Source organism: Mobula hypostoma, chromosome 7 (assembly GCF_963921235.1).
Source record: "Mobula hypostoma chromosome 7, sMobHyp1.1, whole genome shotgun sequence".
Classification (NCBI taxonomy): domain Eukaryota; kingdom Metazoa; phylum Chordata; class Chondrichthyes; order Myliobatiformes; family Myliobatidae; genus Mobula; species Mobula hypostoma.
The window spans coordinates 138,924,670-138,946,307 of record NC_086103.1 but is presented as its reverse complement, the minus strand read 5'-3'; the positions used below and the strand labels follow the sequence as shown (position 1 = coordinate 138,946,307).

General features: G+C 38.9%; 1 protein-coding gene across 9 annotated transcripts in view; it reads left to right on the top strand.

The window, feature by feature from the left end:
• Window positions 1-21,638, top strand: part of LOC134349579 (solute carrier family 35 member F2-like) — a 108,370-nt gene that overhangs the window by 46,412 nt on the left and 40,320 nt on the right. For 2 of the 9 annotated variants that reach the window (XM_063054114.1, XM_063054115.1), the window contains 5 exons: window positions 9,234-9,343; window positions 10,297-10,438; window positions 18,736-18,911; window positions 19,029-19,156; window positions 20,315-20,474. In XM_063054114.1, the coding sequence (XP_062910184.1) occupies window positions 10,341-10,438; window positions 18,736-18,911; window positions 19,029-19,156; window positions 20,315-20,474 (562 nt within the window). In that variant the 5' untranslated portion in view covers window positions 9,234-9,343; window positions 10,297-10,340. Of the gene's footprint in view, window positions 1-4,511; window positions 4,604-9,233; window positions 9,344-10,296; window positions 10,443-15,324; window positions 15,603-17,394; window positions 17,514-18,735; window positions 18,912-19,028; window positions 19,157-20,314; window positions 20,475-21,638 lie in introns of those variants that run through there. The other 7 variants (XM_063054120.1, XM_063054116.1, XM_063054118.1 and 4 more) reach the window with 7 other exon arrangements.

Genomic DNA, 21,638 nt, shown 5'->3' with positions numbered 1-21,638 from the left:
CTGCTCTTTTGTATTACACTTTATCCCCTGGTTGTCCTGTGTAGGACATATCTGTGCCCTCGGTGCTCTTTGAATTCTCTCTGAACACTGTGCTTCATTGAAAGCCTTCCTTGATGCAGGCAGTGCTGGAATATGTTTCCCAACCCACTCGCTCATTGTAGTACCCTCTAGAGCAGGTAGTCTGTCATCCAGTACAGAGGGAGGGTTTGGATTCTGGCCAAATACCAATTGATAGGGGCTACAGCCATGTACATCGTGCATGGTATTCTTCGCCATAAGAGCTCAGTCCAGGGCTGTATTCCAATAACAGCCATTGCTTTTCTTTACCTTCATCATTATTTCAGGAAACATTTGATTGTTTTGCTCCAGAAGTCCATTACTCCAAGGACTATATGCCACTGTTGTCTTTGTTTCAATGTTAAAGTTTTTTGCCATATCTCTGAATTCATCATTATTAAATTCACCCACCATTATCATTGAATACTTTACGAAGTGGGCCATGTACACTTATCCAGAAATGGATGAAGTTTTTTACTGCTTCTGAGGGTCTCTTTGTACTTACAATGCTACCAGCACTGAAATGTGTGTATTCATCAATGAATCAGATTCAGAATCAGGCTTATTATCACCGACGTGTGTCGTGAAATTTGTTAACTCAGCAGCAGCAGTTCAATGCAATACATAATCTGGAAGAGAAAAAATAAAATAATAATAAATAATTAAGTAAATCAATTACAGTATATGTATATTGAATAGATTAAAAATTGTGCAAAAAGCAGAAATAATATATACCACACTCCACTCGAGTTCATGCAGGTCTACAGCTACAGTTTCATTGTGTTCAGGTGCTAGTGACAGACCAACCATAGGCTTGGGCTTAGGCTTTCCAGACTTTTGGCATGTGTCACAGCTGTCAATTATCTGCTTTAGAATGGAAAAATAATCTGCATCTTTGTTTTCTGAACTCCTGAGCAGTTTCTGAAGTCTATCAATTGAAGTGTGTCCAAACTGCTTGTGAAGTTTGAGCAACACCTTGCATTTCTCATCTATGGTCATGTTTTGTGTGACAGTAGTACTTCATTCTCACATTGGTTCTCAGTAATGTCTTTATCTAGAATGTTTACACATTGAAGTCCAGAACTGGTGAGCTCAAGAGACACTGGCTGTTCAAACGTCGTTGCTTGGTCATTCTCCATATCCAGTACTGCTCCTGCTTTCTTTAGGGAAGATTTACTCAAGAGTAATAGAGTTTTCACTGGTACCACATTGAAACGGGAATTTTCACTCTTTTGGTGGAATGTACAATCTTTCCATCTCCAAATTTGAATGCTTTGTTACTAGGTTTATCTGTATTCACCAGTTTCTGCACTTCATTCTGGTTCAGTACACTCACATAGCTTTCATGCCATTTTTCTCCACACTGTGCATGTACATACTGTTTCAATAACAGCAGATTCTCGAGATTCTATCATCAAAATCTCTGCATCAGTAAGTGATTCCTTCGCAAACAGGGTGATACGGTACTCTTTTACTTCTTCAGATTTGTTATTTTCTTCAGTTAGCCTTACTCGTTGGGTTCTGTGTGGACAGTTTCTTGTCCAGTGGTAAATACTTTGACATACTACACATACCGTACTTGTTTATTGGATTTGTGCCGGGTGATGGTACCCTTGTCTGGTGCCTCTGGAGTCTATGCTTGCTATACTGTACTCTTGTTTCTATTCAGTGAAGTATACTGTTTCCTGACTCAAACTAATTCCGACTGTTGTCTTCGCAACCTTTTCTCCGGAAATCCTCTTCGGTGCTGATTTCATAGATGCAGGTGTAAGTTCTGTACATGCTTTTAACACTAGCTGTCTGTCCTTTATGTCCAGACATGCCGTATCTAACAATTTAAAAGTAATATAGTGTCAAGAAATCCCATTTTGTATTTACGCATGTGTCTGCACTTTTGTTCAAAATCAATAATATAATCACCCATATTTTTAGAATTGTCTTATAAGTTTTGTCAAAGTCTGAATATGCCTCATAAATCTGATCCTTTTCTTCCTTCAAAGTGTATTTATTAGCATATTCATACTGTTATCTTTGTTCAAGTCTTCCACTGAAATTCCCATCGCAATCGCTCTCGCTGTTCCCGAAAGCAACAAAGTAACAGTCAGGGCTTGCTTCATCTTCTCTAGTTCCATAACACGGGTCCATATTCCAGTTTCATTTTTCCAGCTTTCGTAAGGCTTGCTCTCATCAAGTGCTGGCGGGATTCGATAATTGGAAACCATCCTCTGCTATCATTGTTAAGCACAAATAGCAAAGACACATTTTTCATTTGTTTAAACAACTTTACTTTCAACGTCTCAGTTCAATTCCTGAGGGTTGCCATCTTTTTAATCCCACAATCCCCTCTTTCTCCCCTGATGTTTCCGTGCATAACAGGGAACATGTGTATGCCTACTAAACACTTATATTGTCCAAATGAACAGAACTCAACAATGACTTTATTGGCTTTCAACACTGTTTGCTGTCTTCATCTCATTACAACATCCAGAGAATCCCAGTGATGCAGGAAACGTTAAGGAAAATTATTGGACAATAGACCTATGTGCTCGGTGAACACATTGGGACATATTGCCCTCTGCCACATGCAGGACATTTGCTCACACATTGGATCATCATCTTAGCAGGAGGCTGAGTTTTCTGCAACTTAATTTGGACGGAATGGTACATGACAAGAAGAGGAGGTAGAGAGCAGATCTCAAAGATAGTTCCAGGGAGGTGACAGTGCTTCTAACCCTAGGCCAATGCAGCTACCAAAGGTAGATCCCTGGAGTTGTTGTAAAGTCTACTGTGCTAGAAATAAATACCAATGGCTGATACAAGGAAGTTCAAGTTGACTGCTTGAGTCAATGGAAGATGTCAGGGAGGATGGAAGTCATCACAGATTTTATGCAGGACAATCCTTCTGAAGAATGGGGAAAACATCATAGAAAGATTGAGACAAAGTCTGGGAAATTAAATTCTGGAAAGCCATTTAGCATCACCAACATCATGAACATACAGGAAGAAGCAAACACACTGATTCTGTAGAGTTGGTCTCAGAGAAATAGAGATCTTATGACATAACTCCTTAGTTAAGTGTAGTATGTAATACTTCATAGTACGAAGAGGAGAAAATTCCAACATATCCTAAACTTTTACTACAATCATTTTTCTAGGAAGGTTTCTGGACTCACACTCAACTTCCCAAGCACCACAAGATCCTATGGGTAATCATATATTATTGACACCTTGACCTGTCTTTCACTCTGATACTCTGCTCTTGATTCTTTATCTTCACAGGGATGGGAAAACAGTGGCTCTTGTCCGACTGTCTCTGAGAGTTCCTCTGTTAGTCATTTTACAGCACCATTGAGTATCTGGAATTTTATCTCCTGACTTATCATAACTAGACACCAAATATAACACCATACTGACCCAGAATTTACCTTTCACTCAGTCATGCCTCCTAGAACAATGTTATTGGCATGCATATTTATTTCTTTTACAATTGACATTAAAGTGATTGTATCTAGAGGCACAATTACAGAACTTAATTTCCATTTCCAGCTTCCTGATATTATTTAAAATACTGCCCTTCTCCTTCTTCTAATTAAAAATCATTAGTAACTGATGAAGGTATTAGTAGCAAAGTTCAAAGTAAATTATTATTAAAGTAGATATATGTCACTATATACTACACTGTGATTCATTTCTTTTTTACAAACATTTGTACATTAGATGTCACAGGTCAAATATGGTAATTTTATTTTTCACTAAGAAAAATTTCAGCAAAGATCTAGCTCTGATGTCTTTGTGTAGTCTTTCATTACCAATATTTTCTTTTGTATATTTTGTCTCAGCATTTCTCGGGATTCAACTTGGGTGTTGCTAGGAAGCATTTTATCCAACATACTTGTGGTTCCATTGAAATTAAAAAATGCAAACACGAGGAAATCTGCAGATGCTGGAAATTCAAGCAACACACATAAAAGTTGCTGGTGAACGCAGCAGGCCAGGCAGCATCTCTAAGAGGAGATACAGTTGACGTTTCGGGCCGAGACCCTTCGTCAGGACTAACTGAAAGAAGAGCTAGTAAAAGATTTGAAAGTGGGAGGGAGAGGGGGAGATCCGAAATGATAGGAGAAGACAGGAGAGGGAGGGATGGAGCCAAGAGCTGGACAGGTGATTTGCAAAAGGGATATGAGAGGATCATGGGACAGGAGGCCCAGGGAGAAAGAAAAGGGGAGGGGGGGAAACCCAGAGGATGGGCAAGGGGTATAGTGAGAGGGACAGAGGGAGAAAAAGGAGAGAGAGAAAAAGAATGTGTGTATATAAATAAATAACGGATGGGATATGAGGGGGAGGTGGGGCATTAGCGGAAGTTTGAGAAGTCAATGTTTATGCCATCAGGTTGGAGGCTACCCAGACGGAATATAAGGTGTTGTTCCTCCAGCCTGAGTGTGGCTTCATCTTTACAGTAGAGGAGGCCGTGGATAGACATGTCAGAATGGGAATGGGACGTGGAATTAAAATGTGTGGCCACTGGGAGATCCTGCTTTCTCTGGAGGTCAGATCATTACTATTGCATTGAAGTTTCTCATTTTCAGCGATGATAATAGAATAACTTACAATCTAATAGTATGAAGCTCTAAGGTGCTTTACAAGAAAAAATACTTTTAAATACAGCCAAAAAGATTATTTTCTCAAGCTATTCAATAAAAGATAGATGGGTAGAGAGCATGGGAGGCTTACAAAGGGAATTCCCTACTTTGAGCCCCAGTTTATGTAAGACACATCCAATAATGCTTGTGTAATGGCAATCAAGAATGAGGCATATGTCAGAATTTGAGCAGTACAACCATTTTTGAAGTTTGTATGGCTAGAGCAGTTTACAGAGATGGGGTGGAATAGTGTCATGAAGAAATTGGAGCTTCAGGAAGAAAATATTAAATTCAAGGAATGGCCAGATAGGAAATCAATGTCAGACTATAACAAAACGGAAGATAATTAAACATGGCTATGTCGAATTTGGATACGAACAGCTGCATTTTGAGCCAAAACTTATCATAGTTGAAAAATGGCAGGCACTCTGGGAGAGCACTGAAATATTCCTTCTTAAAACCTGTTCCTGGAAAATGAAGGAACGAAAACTGAATGCATGGCCAGTTCCAAGCTTCTGAATGTCCTCTTCCATGCCTTCCCCCAACAACATGGTATTGATTACAAACTGGACATAGAATAAATTATAATTGTTAGCTTGAGTACTCTGATGCTTCAGAACTCGATCCCAACATACCACTGTTGCAAAGCTTCAGCTATTAGTTAAACTGTTTGAACCAATATGTCTTAATTTGTTGTGGTACAGCTTCCACTGATTGAGTTACGTGAGAGTCAAAGATTATCTTTACATGTGGGCTGGATCATGTTGACAGATGGCTGACATTTCTATGAATATGTCTGCTTCTGGTGCTGAATTGAACACCAGATCACCATTTAATTTGACCCCTGAGCACAGAGGCGATGACTAATTCTCACCTAATTGATGATTACACCTGCATTTGTGTGAAATGCACCACATAGAAGATACTTGACTTGCAAATCATTTTAATGGATCAAGTTGTACTCAGGCCAGTCCACCATCTGCTCTTGCCCCGCGTGCCGGCCTTATTACTGTACTCATCTATTGAAGCTGCGCGTCTCCCAATAGCCTCAACACCACATTGGCCAACTATTCCAGAAGTAAACTTGGTTGCTCTTGCTTTCAAAGGTGTGATTTACAGTTGAAATGTATTTAAAAAGATAAATATTTTTAAATATGTAAAATTAAATAATAAACTATTATTTATGAACTGTTAATTTAAATAGACAGTGAAATTAAAATGACATGAAAACTTAAATAATGAAGGATGCTGACATCATCCGGTTGAATGAAGTCATACCAGCAATTGCTTACATAAAGTTGAGGTATCAGATACTAAGAGCATCTAGATTGTTAGCTCAGTCAATTGTGAAACCCCTCCCAGACCTTTACATGAAGCCAGGCTGAGCTGACTAATTATCCTACCTCTTGCACAGTTTGTATTTCCGTGTTGTACAGCTACACCCTGTAAGTTTATAATTCTGACATGCACAGTGTACTGGCCAGCTGTTCCCTGTGCCACTGTCAGCAAATTGCCCACACAATCTTGCCTAGAGAATAAAGAAGGGTGTTTAATAGCCACTGAACCTTATTCCGCAATGGCCTGCATTCTTTGAAAGGATGTTTACATGCCTACCAACCACCTTCTGAACCACAACATTAGAAATCATTCCAACCAGGAAGCAGTAATCTGTAAAGCAAAACAGAGTTTAAGAGAAAGCTGTTTTCAATAGAGTAACAAAAACTTGTCATTATGAATACATTCCAAAGCAGTCCAATCTTACAATGTAGAACATTTGAACTGCTGGTGAACTAAAAGGCTTTGGTAACTGTACCTTAGGGCTGGGTAATAAGTCTATCTCAGGCACATATTTTATGCTGCTGAGTTTTCCTTTAGTTTCAGATTGAAACTCCCTTTCTTAGGAAATCAAGGTAACATTATACTAATATGACTGAAGTTATGTAGCCAGGCCTGCAAAGAATGCCCAGAGTTTGCAGCAATCTGCCCTGCTCTTTGTATTTGTTTCTTTCACCTGTCAGCTTGAAAAGGTTTTGACGCTACTAATTGCTGGAAGCGTGAATGCGGCATTTACTGTCTTAGTGAACAGCAATGGGGCTCTCTTCGACCGATGCAGACAGTAAAAGAGAAAAGTAAGATGGAAAGAAAGAATAGAAGGAGAGCAAACAGACAGAAAGGAATATTAATTTAAACGCTTTGAAATTTTAGAACAAAAGACTGTTTCAGTGCTCCTACTCTAAGCTCCACCATTAAATAACATCTTGAAAGCAAAAATCACTTCATGATGGTCCTTACAATCTGAAAATACTGGGTCCATTTGTATTGTGATGACATTTGTTTAGTTTTAGGATGCAAATCCAGCATATTTTGATGCTCTTACAAGTTTAATGTTGAGCTCCTAATTACTATAATACTATGATGGAGCGGCAGTAACGTCTGGCAGATTGCAACTCATGGCAAATCCCTTCCTTGCCACAAATGATTGGGTCCTTATTTAAATGCAGCACTAATGATGTAAGTGCCATTATGTTCCCAGCAATGTTTGGGATGGTGAGTTTCCCAGCAGCTTTTGGCTTTGAATTGGCAATGGATGAATAAGAATCTAGATATTCTTGTTGACTAAAAACTGTAACTGAGAAGTGTTTTATGAAGAGAAGTAAGATTAACTGGGAAGATCTAGTTTAATTAGATCTGAAAAAAAAAGAATTTTTAAAGAGGAAATTCCCACAATATTTAACTAATGATGTGATATTATATTGACTGGAGAGTGTCTAACTGTTTCATGTATACAGATTTCAAGGAGGGGACCCAAGCGGCACTCTCATATGCTGAAGTAATATTGCATTGTATTGCAAAGGTGAATTTTATGCAAATTTGATCTTGATAAGCAATTCTATTAGCTTACCAGGAATGGTAAACCCTTGCAAGGCATAAGGCCCTAATGGTAGGAGACTGAAAACCTGTGCTAATCAACTGGTGGGAGCGTTCAAGGACATCTTCAATCTCTCACTGCTGCAGTCAGAGGTTCCCACCTGCTTTAAAAGGACAACAATCATACCAGTGCCCAAGAAGAGAAGGGTGAACTACTTCAATGACTGGCGCCCAGTGACACTCACATCTATTGTGATGAAGTGATTTGAGAGGTTGGTCCTGGCTAGAATCAACTCTTGTCTAGGCAAGAATCTGGACCTGTTGCAATTTGCCTGTCACCACAATATGTCTACAGCAGATGCAATCTCACTGGCTCTCCATCAGCCCTGGATCACCTGGGCAGTAGAAAATCTTGTCAGGCTGCTGTTTATTGACTATGGCTCAGCGTTCAACAAAATTATACCTTCAGTTCTAATCAAAAAACTCCAAAATCTGGGGCTCTGTACCTCCCTCTGCAACTGGATCCTTGACTTCTTCACCGGGAGACCACAGTCTATGCGAAACAAAAATAACATCTCCTCTTCACTGACAAACAACACTGGCACACCTCAAGGGTGTGTGCTTAGCCCACTGTTCTACTCTTTCTGCACCTATGACTGTGTGGCTAGACATAGCTCAAATAGCATTTATAAATTTGCCAATGACACAACTATTGTTGGCAGAATTTCTGAAGGTGACGAGGAGGTGTACAGGAGTGAGATAGATCAGCTGGTTGAGTGGTGTTGCAACAACAACCTTGCACCCAACATCAGTAAGACCAAGGAATTGATTGTGGGCTCCAGGAGGGGTAAGTCAATGGAACACATTAGTCTTATTTGAGGGCTCAGAAGTGGAAAGGGTGAACAGATTCAAGTTCCTGGGTGTCAACATCTCTGAGTATATATTCTGGGCCCAGCATATTGATGAAATTACAAAGAAGGCATGACAGCAGCTATATTTCATTAGGAGTTTGAGGAGAATTAGTATATCACCAAAGACCCTTGCAAATTTCCTCAGATGTACCATAGAGAGCATTCTAACTGTTGTATCACCATCTGGTATGGAGGGTCACTGCCTAGGACTGGAAAAAGCTGCGGAAAGTTGTAAATTCAGCCAGCTCCATCAAGGGTACTAGCCTCCACAACACCCAGGTGATGCTCCAAAAAGGTGGCATCCATCATTAAGGGCCCTCATCACCCAGGAGATGTCCTCTTCTCTTTGCTACCATCAAGGAGGAGGTACAGGAGCCTGAAGACACACACTCAACATTTCAGCAACAGCTTTTTCCCCTCCACCATTAAATTTCTGAATGGACAATGAACCCATGTACACAACCTCGGTATTTTCCCTCTCTCTTTGCACTACTTATTTAATTGAATTTTCTTTTTTATATATACTTGTTGTAATTTACAGTTTCTATTATTATATTTTGCAAAATACCACCGCCACAAAACAACAAATGTCTCGACATACACCAGTGATATTGAACTTGGTTCTAATGGGCTGGTTTTGGGATGAAGGGTCTTGGCCTGAAATATTGACGAAGTTCAAAGTAAAGTAAAATATATTATCAGAGTACATACATGTCACCATATATAACCTTGTGATTTGTTTTATTTCTCTCCATAGGTGCTACCTGACTTGTGGAGTTCTTCCAGCATTTTGTGTGTTTTGCTCAGGATTTCCAGCATCTGCAGACCCTTGTGCCTCTTATGCGCTGGTATTAGGCAAGGACCTGGGTTAAGTTTGATTCTCTCTTGTCTGCCGATACTGAAGTACCTTGTACTATCTTCTATACATTTATTGGTTTTCTGCTGTCAATTTTTATTCCTCAAAAATGTCACCTATTGTTTCTTCCAAAGGATCAGGATTTTGAGGGCTTAGTTGATTTTGAAAATGTTTATCTTTCTGACATTAATATTATTAATTATAACAATTTTGTTACAGTTTAGCATGACAACTTTTTCTAACATGTATTTATCCAATGTACATACTAACTTCTGTTTATTCAAGTTATAATCCCTTGTTTTTGTTACACTTTCCAGAAATTGCAATTGATTTGAAGGTTATATTATGTTCCAGCTTCTAATCTATGTCCAGAATATATTGTTTTTAAGAGGTGTCTTCCAGCTACATATGATCACATTGGTTTAGCATGCCATGTGTTCTCTGGCAAATATTTAAACCACATAGTTAGTTTTATCTATGAATAAGATTATGAGGCTGTCTACTATATTTAACAAACTACCATAACATCTGCTGTAAATGATAAAATGGGTGATTCTTATGTAAGTAAATCATTCAGAAGATTAATTGCAATTGTAGATTTAGAGGTCATAAAGTCTGCTTGAAAGTGTTTCCTAAACACTACATTTTACAGGATATATTTCTTTTTCTTACCTTTTGTTCAAAAACTTAATCAGGAATGAATATCACTACAATACAATTTGCTTATTTTTGAAACTAATTGCTTCAATGGCCCTTTATTTTGATACACATTACGAATTAGCATTCTTACTCATTCCTCTTTACAGCTCTCACAAGAACTTTGCCATTTAGGTGAACAAGTGCTTTATCTTATTTCATTCTGTGTTAAGAGGGTTAATCATTCAATCAGATTCCCTTACTGAAGTGATAAGGAATGAGTCAGGTTATCTTTGCTGTCCTTTCATTTTGTTTCTTTTGCCTTTAGTTCACAGTTTCCTCTTTCGTTTTCTGTGTCCTTTGACTTGAGCAATGGAGAACACTGAGGAAATATCAGAGAGAAGCAACAGAGTCAAGAACTTTTTCTCCAATGTGATAGAGAAAGCCAAACTAAGAGAATGTTTGACATGGTAGGTATGTGAAAGTTTAACTTAAATTTCTCAATATCGTGTTCTCAATTGACAGAAAAATAATGCAACATGATCCAACTATTCCAAGTATTCTATAGTTTAAAACAGAAGTGTTCTGTGTCTATTATTGTTAGAAATGAAAACAGCTAAATTTTAGCTATTCAACCTAAAAAGTATTCTGTTCACTTAAAATCACTTTTCATTTGCATTCTCATTGTTAATTACAATATTACAAATCTTTGCCAACCTTTCAGTCGCAGACATATTTGTCCATTATGACATTGTTAGGAATAACTTTTCCCAAGCGCTTATGAGGGAACGGTTTCAATTTTAGGCTGAAAACATCCTCAGTTATATTGTGTACCGCAGTCCCTTTGAAAAGGAGAATAGGTGAAGATCAGATCTGGTTACACATATCTTTTTTCCATGAAGCAATACATCATTATTAGAATCACCTAATGCCACAGTTTGTAGCTCTTGTCAGCACACCTCTTGCTCCCTTGGTCACCATCAAACCAAGGGCAAGTCAAGTCAAGTCAAGTTTATTGCCATTTAACTATATACATGTATACCATCAAATGAGACAGTGTTTCCCCAGACCAGGGTGTAAAGCCCAGTAGTACACACAACACACAATAACTTAGGAAAATAAGGATAAAATCTACAGATGGATTACACATAAATAAACAAAGTAAAGTGCATAAATTAAATATTGTCAGGTACGGAACAGATTAACTGGTGACACTTCGATGCGATGTGGCAGGGAGTGCAGAAGCCTAATGGCCTGAGGGAAGAAACTGTTTCCCATCCTGACCGTCCTTGTCTTTATACATCAGAGTCTCCTGTCTCTTTGTAGAAATTCAAAGAGGATGCTGGATGGATGGGTGGGATCCTTGATAATACTCAGGGTCCTGCATACGCAGCGCTCCTGATAAATGTCCTGATGGATAGTAGGGAGACCCCTATGATGCTTTCAGCCATTCTCGCAGTTCTTTGTTGGGACTTCTGGTCTGATGCTTGGCTGCTCCCACACCAGATGGAGGTGCAGCTTGTCAGGATGCTCTTAATGGTGCTCCTGTAAAATTCAGTTAAGATGGTGGTGGGAGTGGGGGAGTGGGGGGAGCCTTGCTTGCCTCAATCTCCTTAGGAAGTGGAGGCACTGCTCTACCTTCTGTTCGGGGAGCTGATCTTGAGGGACCAGGTGAGGTCATCCATGATGAGAACTCCTTGATAAGTGGAGCTATCAGATGTGTTAGAATGGGGACACAACTCATGAAGGTTCTATACAGTATTATCAACATGCTTGTTACCTAACACCACAGACTATAAATAGATATAAATACTCAGCTGATCAGGCAGCATCTGCAGATAGAAAGCAGAATTAATATTTCACGTCAACGATCCTTTACCAGAGGCTTTGAAAGCCAGTGAGAATGAATGTAGATAATTCAGTCACTGTGAGCATCCTTGCTTCCATCCATGGTGAAGCCCAGCAAGGTACAGGCCAAAATGATTCAGTTATCCTAGAAAAACATAAATGTTGGTCACCATCTCTATGCCCTAAGTCCAACTAATTTGTTTCACTCTACCTGACGATAATAGGCAGCTGGCTTCATCAAACATGTCATCCAATTCATCTGAAAACCCATTGATCAGGATGAAGTGGATCCCCTCATTATACAATTCCTTTCCCAACATGGTGGAAAATTGTGCAGCAAAGAGCCCTATCATAACAATGACAAATCTGATCAAATGTTATCCTGTCAGGCTTTTCCCAATTATTAGCAAAAGCAGCCAGCAGAGCCATGACATGACATTGCTCAGCTGAAACGGTGACTTGCCCTCCAAATATGACAGACTGAATACCGAGGCTTTGGGCCAACACCGGGGATTTGGATCTAAGAACTCAATTTGGTTCAGAATGCTGTTGTTGTGCTCCATTCTATTGTTTGCATGATTTGTGTTTTTTTCTCTTTTTCTCTGCATATTGGGGGGGTTGGTCTTTATTTTTGTTTATTGGGTTCTTTTGGGTATTTTGCTTTGTGGCTGCTGGTAAGTAGACAAATCTCAAGGTTGTATCATTTATACATTCTTTGATAATAAAAGTACTTTGAATCTTTGAAGCTTTGATGACCAATTTTCTTCCTTCAGAATGATCTGATTCTAAACTTCACAATCTCAACCCCGACACTTAATTATTCATATTACAGAACATGGGTAGGACAGACCATTCAGCATTTATTCTCCTTCTCTATTTGCCTTTGTGAAGGTAGTAGCGATCTGGCTTCTTGAATTAATGCTGAAGGAACTCCAAGAATGGGATTAGGCAAGGAGTTCCAAGACATTTCCCTCATAATGATGAATACATTTCATGGTTTCATCATTATGGTTTCAAATATGCATAGTTTATGATCAGAATAGAATATTGGAGATGGTATTACTATTGCTTAATAGCATTGTACGGAACATATGCTTGGGATGTGCAATCAACACTTGGCTAATTGCTACTGTAGACGATACTTACTGTCACTGTGCTGCTCTGTGTGAGAGAGCATGAATTTTTAAGGGAAGTGTACAGTGTCTAATCAAGTAAGACAAAGGAGAATGTGGATGTTGAAATCTGGAGAAGCTGGGAGGTGATAATTGGAGGCAACTAAGGACTGAAGATGATGGAATCTGACGGGGAGGAAGGTGGATCATGGAATCAAGTAAGGGAGATGGGAACAGTGAATGAGGGGAACCAGTGGAGGGAGTGTGTGGATGATGGGCAGATGGAGAAGATGGAGGAGGGGAAAGAAAGAAGGTGATGGATTTTAGGAAGAACTGGGTAGATGAGGAGGAGAGAGAAAAAGTACAGAGGGGGAACAGTTCACCTGAAATTGGAGAATTCAAAGTTCGTTCCACAAGATAGTAGACTTTTATCAGTTCTGTTGTCAGTTCCGCTTTCACCTCTCCTCATGTGAGTCCCCCTGTTGCTTGCTAGTTCTTACCACACCCCTTACTTTCACATTTTCATATTGGTTATCTCCTTTCAGTCTTTCAGTCCAGATGAAAGATCTCAACACGAAAGGTCCACTGTCCATTTCCCTCCACAGATACTGCCTGATACTGTTGGTTTCCTCCAGCATTTTGTTTGTGCTTTCTTTATACTGAATGGCAGAATTACATTCATGCAGGCAAGTGGAGATGATTCCATCACACACCTGACAATCAAATTAAACAGTTTGCTTGATTGGCACCTTTGTCAGACATCAAACTTGTAGCTTCCAACTGGCCATACATGGTATATAAAATTTTGAAAAACTTTTGCGTCAATATTCTAAACCAGGGGTCGGCAACCTTTTTGCCTCTGTGGGCCGGATCGCATATTAATAAGCGGACGGTGGGCCAGATAAGTGCCATAAAAAAACTTTAAATTTGGGAATTATCCATTTAAATACATCTAGTTATGTTTTGCCTCGAATTAATGAATAACGCATGCTAGAAAATCATTTGTGTTTAACCAAGGATGCCAATTAGTAATCAAATAACTCAGTTTAGTTGCAATTTATTTCAATCAAGGCATCTTTTGAATCTATTAAAAGGACACAAAGAATCTTTAAACATAAGATGTATGAATATATTGCATTGAATGGTGGTAACTTAAGTATAATAAAAAAAAATTCTAATGCAAACAGTCGATAGATCAATCTGAAACTTGATCTGTTTGTTGCTTGAAAGTTTCTCGATATTGGGTGTCAGACTTGTTGATGCCAAGAGCAAGATATTACCCAGATGGGCATCAGTCAATCTTGTTTTCAAATGGTTCTTGGTGTGCTTCGTTTTTGAAAATAATTGTTCACACAGAAAAGTGCTGCCTGCCGAACAATGATGCTATCTTTTTCGCATGGTCCACTAAGTTAGAATACTTCCCACCTGGGTGAATATATTTTCTATAGAAGTCAAGCACTGCCACATCTTCAGAATGAAATTTCTATCTCAATATGTCATCACACTGCATCTCAATCAATTCCATTTGAAAAATTTCTGATGCAGTGTCCACTTCCACATCAAATGGAGTAGCAAGCAGCTTGAACTCATTTGCATGCAAGCAAAAATCAGCAAAACGAGATGAAAACTCTTTTCTCAATTCTTGGACCATATTCACAAAAATGCCCGGATCTTGTGCTTTACATTTTTGAAAAGTGGGAAAATGTGCACAATTTCCTTTTTGAAGCTGGTACTCCCACAATTGCAGCTTTCTTTCAAAGGCCACAATATGACCATACATCTCATGCATCAGCTGATTTTTTCCTTGAAGTTGTTTTCAGACTTCGTAGCTGGCACTGGTATTTCCTTCAGTTTCACTGCTTTTCTTGGCAAAAAAATGACGTTTGTTTTCCGAAACTAGCCTTCAATCGCTCAACTTCATCTTTCCTTGCTTGCCCAGTGAACTTGTTAAAATTTCCACTATGGCGGGTCTCGTAATGTCGCCAGATATTTACCACCTTCTTCACAGCAAAATTTTCTAGGCAAGTGAGACAAACTAGTTTCCCATCTTGCTCGATGTAGAAGTATCCTAGTGTCCAAGTGTCTTGGAAATTTCAGCACTCAGTGTCTACCTTCCTGTGTTTTGCATTCATTGCCATTGGAATTTTTTTCTTCCGTTTTATTTCGAAACGCAAGTTATTCAACAAATATCGTAGCACATGTAAATATCTGTGTAAGGGGTTTCTTCTTTTATGTTACTGCTAAGGTGAATAAAATGGCTTCTCTGTGATGTTAACTGCTGAGACACTAGTTCTCTCTCTAGCAGCTTGTTTTGGGTTATAATTACTGATAACGAGAATTGTATTCATTTGCTAACCAATTGGGATTGATGTTATTCTTTCTTGTGTGTGTGTAAGCTATTGCTTTTGCGGGCTTTGGGGCAGAAGGCGCGATGGGGACAGAGAGAGGAGACGCGACGCTGTAAGCTGGGCAACGGAATGGACCCTGAGCGGGAGTCCAAGGCCCAGGGTCTTCGGCGAGGAGAGGAGACAAGGACAGACTCGTGCGGAGCGTCTGGTCGACCACCGTGGTTGGTCCCAGGCGGCGGGTCGAGGAGGTCAGAGGAGATCGTAATCAAGGAAAGAGGACCCCGTTAATTGAGTTCCAATGGTTGTGCACGAAGTGGTTGAACTCTGTTAAGTTTGGCGCCTTTTTCTTTTCCTTTTGTATTGTATCTCTATTAATTACATAGTTCCAGTAAGATCTATAAATTGTATCCTGTAAATCGCACATGGTGTACTGTTATTTGGTGGGGTGGGGTACATCATACAGCATCTACACAAACTTGGTTACCTAGTTTGGCTGGGCTGAAGGCTGCTCCCTTTAGACGGAAGCGAGCTGAGTGAACCTGAGGTTTACCAGGGGGCTACATCTGGATACTTAGCGTGGATTCCTTGTTAAAACACAGTGATGCTGTTTCTGTTTACAAATTTGAACGATCTCATCTGAAAACCTACGCGTGCATGGCGAGTATCTAATGCATATTAATAAGGTAGTCTGCCTTCTTGTCATTGGTATATACCAGTGTTTGGTTTGGAACAAAATAGAACCTGGGGCCAGTGTAACAAGACGCCAAGCATGTCCATCAGTGTGGTTGCGTGAAACACTCAGAATAAGAAAAAATAGATCGCGGGCTGGATAAGCATAGTATCCCAATATTTGCTCGCGGGCCGTAGGTTGCCTGCCCCTGTTCTAAACTTACATTAACAATTCCTATCATTGAGGAGAGGAGCAGTAATGTCACTTTATCTCATGGCCAGAGAGCTTTTGTCTGAGCCACATATCTTCATGACTTTCATAAGCAACACCATTTTAATTGCTGGAATAAGGTCTTGGGATTCCAAACAATTTACAACATGAAAAGCCACCACCATCTTCACAGAGCTTTCAAAACATAAACATTAAATGTGGTGGTGGAGTGTCACCAGCAGTTAGGAATAACTTTAAGAAATAATAGGTCTTCATGTTGTATTTACGAGTAAGAATGACTGAAAATGGAATATATACAGTACCTAACAAAATATCTTACATTTTTAATTCATTTCCATTCTATAGCAGATAAATTAACATAAATGTATGTTAGGATTAAAGGCCTCTTTAAACTCTTTCCTGGTTGTGGAAAATATGCTGATTTTTGTATGTTACTCTTTGCCTCCACTTCGACAGCAGAGGTCAGGGTTTGAGAGTTGGTGGGATCTATTAAAACAAAGGTACTTTCCTAATTCTGGTTATGCTTTTGACTTTTAGACTTTCCACTATCTAAGTACTAAAATTAACCTTTGAACAATTAAAATAAAATTAAAGATTTTCATCTTCTACTACATTATACAAACAGTTTTTTTGTATATTTTAACTGCTAAGAAAATAATGATATCATTAAGATGAAGCCATTAATCCTATTTTTTTTCCAAAATCTATGAAATTATTGCGGATGAGTGGTTGAATTAACATATCAATTTATTACATTTGACGATTTGTCTGTGTAATCTATACATGTTCAAAGTGCACTCTTATCTTTGATTGAAGATTCCATTTATAGGTGAGACCAATGAAGTTAATTGAGAATTCAGATCTGCAGCAATTTTCAAAGTGAAATAGGAAGGGAAATTTTTCGAAGCACAGAGTGTTCTTACTCATTAATGGTCAAAGTTTTTGAATTGCCAGTAGTGAGAGACAGCTCATGATCACACAGGAGACTCTGATCATTTCAATGGGGAAGTACAATTGTGAGGCTCACAAATAAGGGAGGACTGAGGTCAGCGTGGAGTAGTTAATATCATCAGAGGGAAAAAAAACAGGAGATCATCAGAGGAAGAAAAATATTTCATGTTTTTCTGCAGGACATAATCTAATTTCAATGAAAAATAAGATGTAGGTTTCAACTGGAGAGCATATGAGTTGCGCAAAGTTTGTGATTTTCATTTCAGATGACCTGTATACCTGATACACTAAGAGATGAAGGGTCCCACATATCTGAATGACGTCTAAAGACATTCACTGGCCTGTGCAGAAGGAGGTCGTCACAGCTCTTGTTGTCAGTTTTTAGGTGATGTATCCACTATTTGTGAAAGTCTCAGGCGGGGTGCTGGCAAGCCAGGTCCCCTTAAATCGATTATTTTCTTGGCTCTCCTTCAAGCATTGCCTCCTCTCCCATGACAAGAGTGGTCATAAATCCTTCGCCAAGCTCACCATCCTTGTGTGTCCCAGCTGCTTAACTTGAGCCAGAATGAACACCCTCCACTCAACGATCTGCCAATTCAACCTAAATGACACATCCTACCCACCAGTCTGATAAGCCTACCTGATATAACCCAACATCCTTCAAATGCAGCACAATATCTCCTGCCTCCACAGCCACTGATTGTGTAGCCTCTTAGAATTCAATTCCAATGCATAGACAAACACATTTTTATACATCAAGATATTTCCATTGAAACAATAAGTTACTTTGTTGAAATCTTGTTTTAACTCTTGTTTTACATTTTTATCTTTTCAATTTCAAAGCAGGTTTCTGATGGAGTTTACTTTTTTCCTTGACTGTCTGAAGTAAAAACCTTACCTGTCCTAGGCTTGCATCTCGCAACCTGTTAGACATACCACATTTCCAGTCCACCTATTTAAAAAGGCTAAAGTTGTAGTGCAGTATCAAGGGTCAAAGAGATGCCTATAATGCAGTTTTATAGGAAGGTAATTCCAGTCATTTTGTACTTTTTTTTATTGGATGAGATCAGCCAAGCAGCTGTCAATTGGAAAACGTTTCAAATTCCTTACAGTGCTAGAGACCTGGTTTCAGTCTGACCTCATGGTGCTGACTGTGTGAAGTTTGCACGCTCCCTTGTGATTGTGTGGCTTTCCTCTAGGTGCTTTGGTTTCCTCCCACAATGCAAATTTGCATGGGATAATTGATCAACTGTAAGTTTCCCCTAGTGAGCAGGAGATTCCACGGGGAGTTGATGACAGTGTAGGAAGAAGTTTAAAAAATGGGATTAACGTAGGATTAGTGAAAGTGATTTTTGGTGGTCACTATGTTCTCAATGGACTGATGGGCCTGTTTCTGTGGTGTTTTTCTCTGTGACTATGACTATATTACTCTAAAAGCCACTGTACGACTTAAATTTTACTTTAAGATCTGTTCAGCCAGAGACATTTATGTACGTTTATTGGGGTTCATTGTTGCATCTTTCTCTATAACACTTACCGTACCTTACAAATTGACTTCAATGTGGCCAAATTACAATGTACTTACCAGAAATCTTGATCTGTTCTAGGAATCTGCTGAAGATTTTGCTCCTTGGTCAAGGATTATCCATGTTATTATGCGGAACTGCAGTCAGCAGTCAATACTTGGCAGATGTTTTTTCTGTCAACACTCCAATGCTTCAGAGCTTTATCAATTACGTTCTATTGTTCCTGGTTTACACTGGAATATTGGCTTTTAGACAGGGTAAGTTATGAACAAAATTAATTTATTTGAAGTGTTCAGAATCAGCAGAGCATTCAGAATAATACTAAAGTAATTGTAACCAAAGTTGAAGTGCTGTATTATTTTTTTTCCAATCAGGCAATGAAACTTTAGTACAAATACTGAAGGCAAAATGGTGGAAATATCTTCTGCTGGGACTCATTGATGTTGAAGCAAACTATATGGTAGTCAAAGCTTACCAGTATACAACATTAACAAGTGTTCAGGTATGCACCCAACCTTTTAACGTAGCCATATCCTATGTTTTCCTGTTTGGTGACTGTGGGTTAGTATGCAGTTAACACTTGTGTCTGTTTTTTTACTAAATCACATCCAGATGTAGTTTTACTGAATCTGAATAACAGTCTGACAGGTCATTCAGGTGGAGATCCCATGGCAGGGGTTTCTTAGGGCTAAAGGGCATTATATCTAAATCCTATCTGGTTACTCAATCATTGCGTGCATTTGACCATTTTCAACTATCCAGATTGGGAATACTGGAATATTTTTCCTATTTCAATGGTGAGGGAGTATTTTCACTGCCACCTTGGATAAGATTAGCATATTCAGTGCAGAGTAGGATTGACATTCCAGCAGTTCTACGTTTTTTGAGTTAGGAGCCCATTGTGCCATACACTTGGAAATTAAAGTGAAGATTAAGTTTATGGAGTTTAAAAAAATTGTAGCAGTATGTCATATTGCCTACTTTCAAGTAGTATGGTGTTAGTATTTACAATTGCAATGAATGTACCTCTCAGAAACAAACCGGAGCCCAATTGGTCATTTGGAATGCTTTCATCTGGTCGAGGTTCTTGATTTTAGAATAAAAGTATAGGTAGGATATAAAATATGAGAAAGCCCAAAAGTACATGTTCTGACCATATGTATTACCAATATGGAAAAGATAGAGACAAACATATCCTTGTAAAATAACACCTCCAGAACCACAATGGTCACACATCAGGTCTGAGCAAGCATAAGTCTATCTCAAAATCCTTACCGTCTTAAATCAGTGGATTGCCAAAAAAATGCAACATGAATCTCATTAGAAAATTGAAACTGATGGAAAACAAGTCTTTAGCAGGAAAAGCCTAACTTGGAATGACAAATAAAGGATGTTTAGATATTATGCCAGTTATTGGATTTTAAGTGATTTAGACTGTGAATTAAAGTAGCGAGACCTTATACTTCCAGGTCTCAATGTGGGCAGACACACTGTATGTCACTTAGTTTCAATGTGACCTGATAGATTCAATGGGCACTGCTATTCAGTAGGACTAGAAAGAAGAAATGGTAAATGATAAATCACACATTCTCGGTAGGTTCTTCCAAGTCGATTGTTTATAAATGAACTATGTTAATCTGTGCTTGTTATCCATGTTTAGCTCCTAGATTGCTTTGTCATTCCTGTGGTAATGGTCCTATCATGGTTCATATTACATTCAAGATACAAAGCCATCCAATTTGTAGCCGTTCTAATGTGTTTGCTGGGCGTTGGAATTATGGTTTGTGCAGATTTTCTGAGTTCAAAAGATCAAGGAACAGGTAAGACAAATCGATGCAGGAGGCCTGGCAATATGTAGAACTGTGTGAAATGTTTCATGTTGTGAACTGTTATTGCATGGGTATGAACTGAGTGAAGGGCTTCCAAGTCATAAGCATTTCCTACAATATATAAGTTATCTTATATTAAATACATTGCCCACCATATCTAACATACAGCTAAAACCCCAGGTAATTGGAGGGAAAAATTTTGAGAAATTCCTCTTGCCTCATTCAGTTGATCATGGTTAGTCTAGGAGTTGATTTTATGGCAATATTTATCACTTGTAAGAGGTGATCTCCACTCTAACCAGAAACAGACTGATGAAATCCAGAGAATCACTGATCGCTCTTTCAGCAGGCAGTCACTTCCAGAGTTCCACCCTATTGTGGTGCATGTAGTAGATATCATTTTGGCAATAGTAAATATGGAAGGTAATTAAAAAGGAAATGAAAGGGGAGACAGTATAAATGGTTAAAGATGAGAAAGGTGTCATGCAGAGATATAAAGGTGAAAAAGGTTGCTCAGAGAAACAGTGGATAAGCTGTTGTATGATTTGAGTACTTTGCCATGATGCTTCCCAAATAAGAGGACTTTACCATGTCATGGTAAATGAGGACTCTCAGAGACAATATATCCTGGGTTTCTGAAGGCAATAGGGATAAAATTATGGAGGCATTGGCACATAGTTTTCCAAATCCTTAATGACCATGGTTCACAGCATGTCAGTATGTGATAATAATTAACCAATTTCACAAACTACCAAAGGACAGGAAGATTACAAAATGCTACATCCCTTGTTCAAAAGAAGGGAGAAAAATGAACCTGGCGGTTACAGACCAAGCAAGAAGCTGATGGAAACAGGAAAATAGCTTAAGATTCAGCACCTGCAGAAACTCTGGAGTTTATTTCCTAAAATTGCCTCTTGTGCAATTATTGACTAGTAAAGAAGAGCTATTGCAGGAGTTCCCAACCTGGGGTCCACAGAGCCCTTGGTTAATAATAGGAGTCCATGGCATTGAAAAGGATGGGAATTGCTGAGCTATTGGGTTTGTGCAGGGAAAACTGTATTTGGCCAAGTTGTCGAATCTTTTAAGAAACCTACAGAGAGCGTATTGATGATGTTGCCACTAACATTGTATTCATGAATTTTAAATGGCTGCATG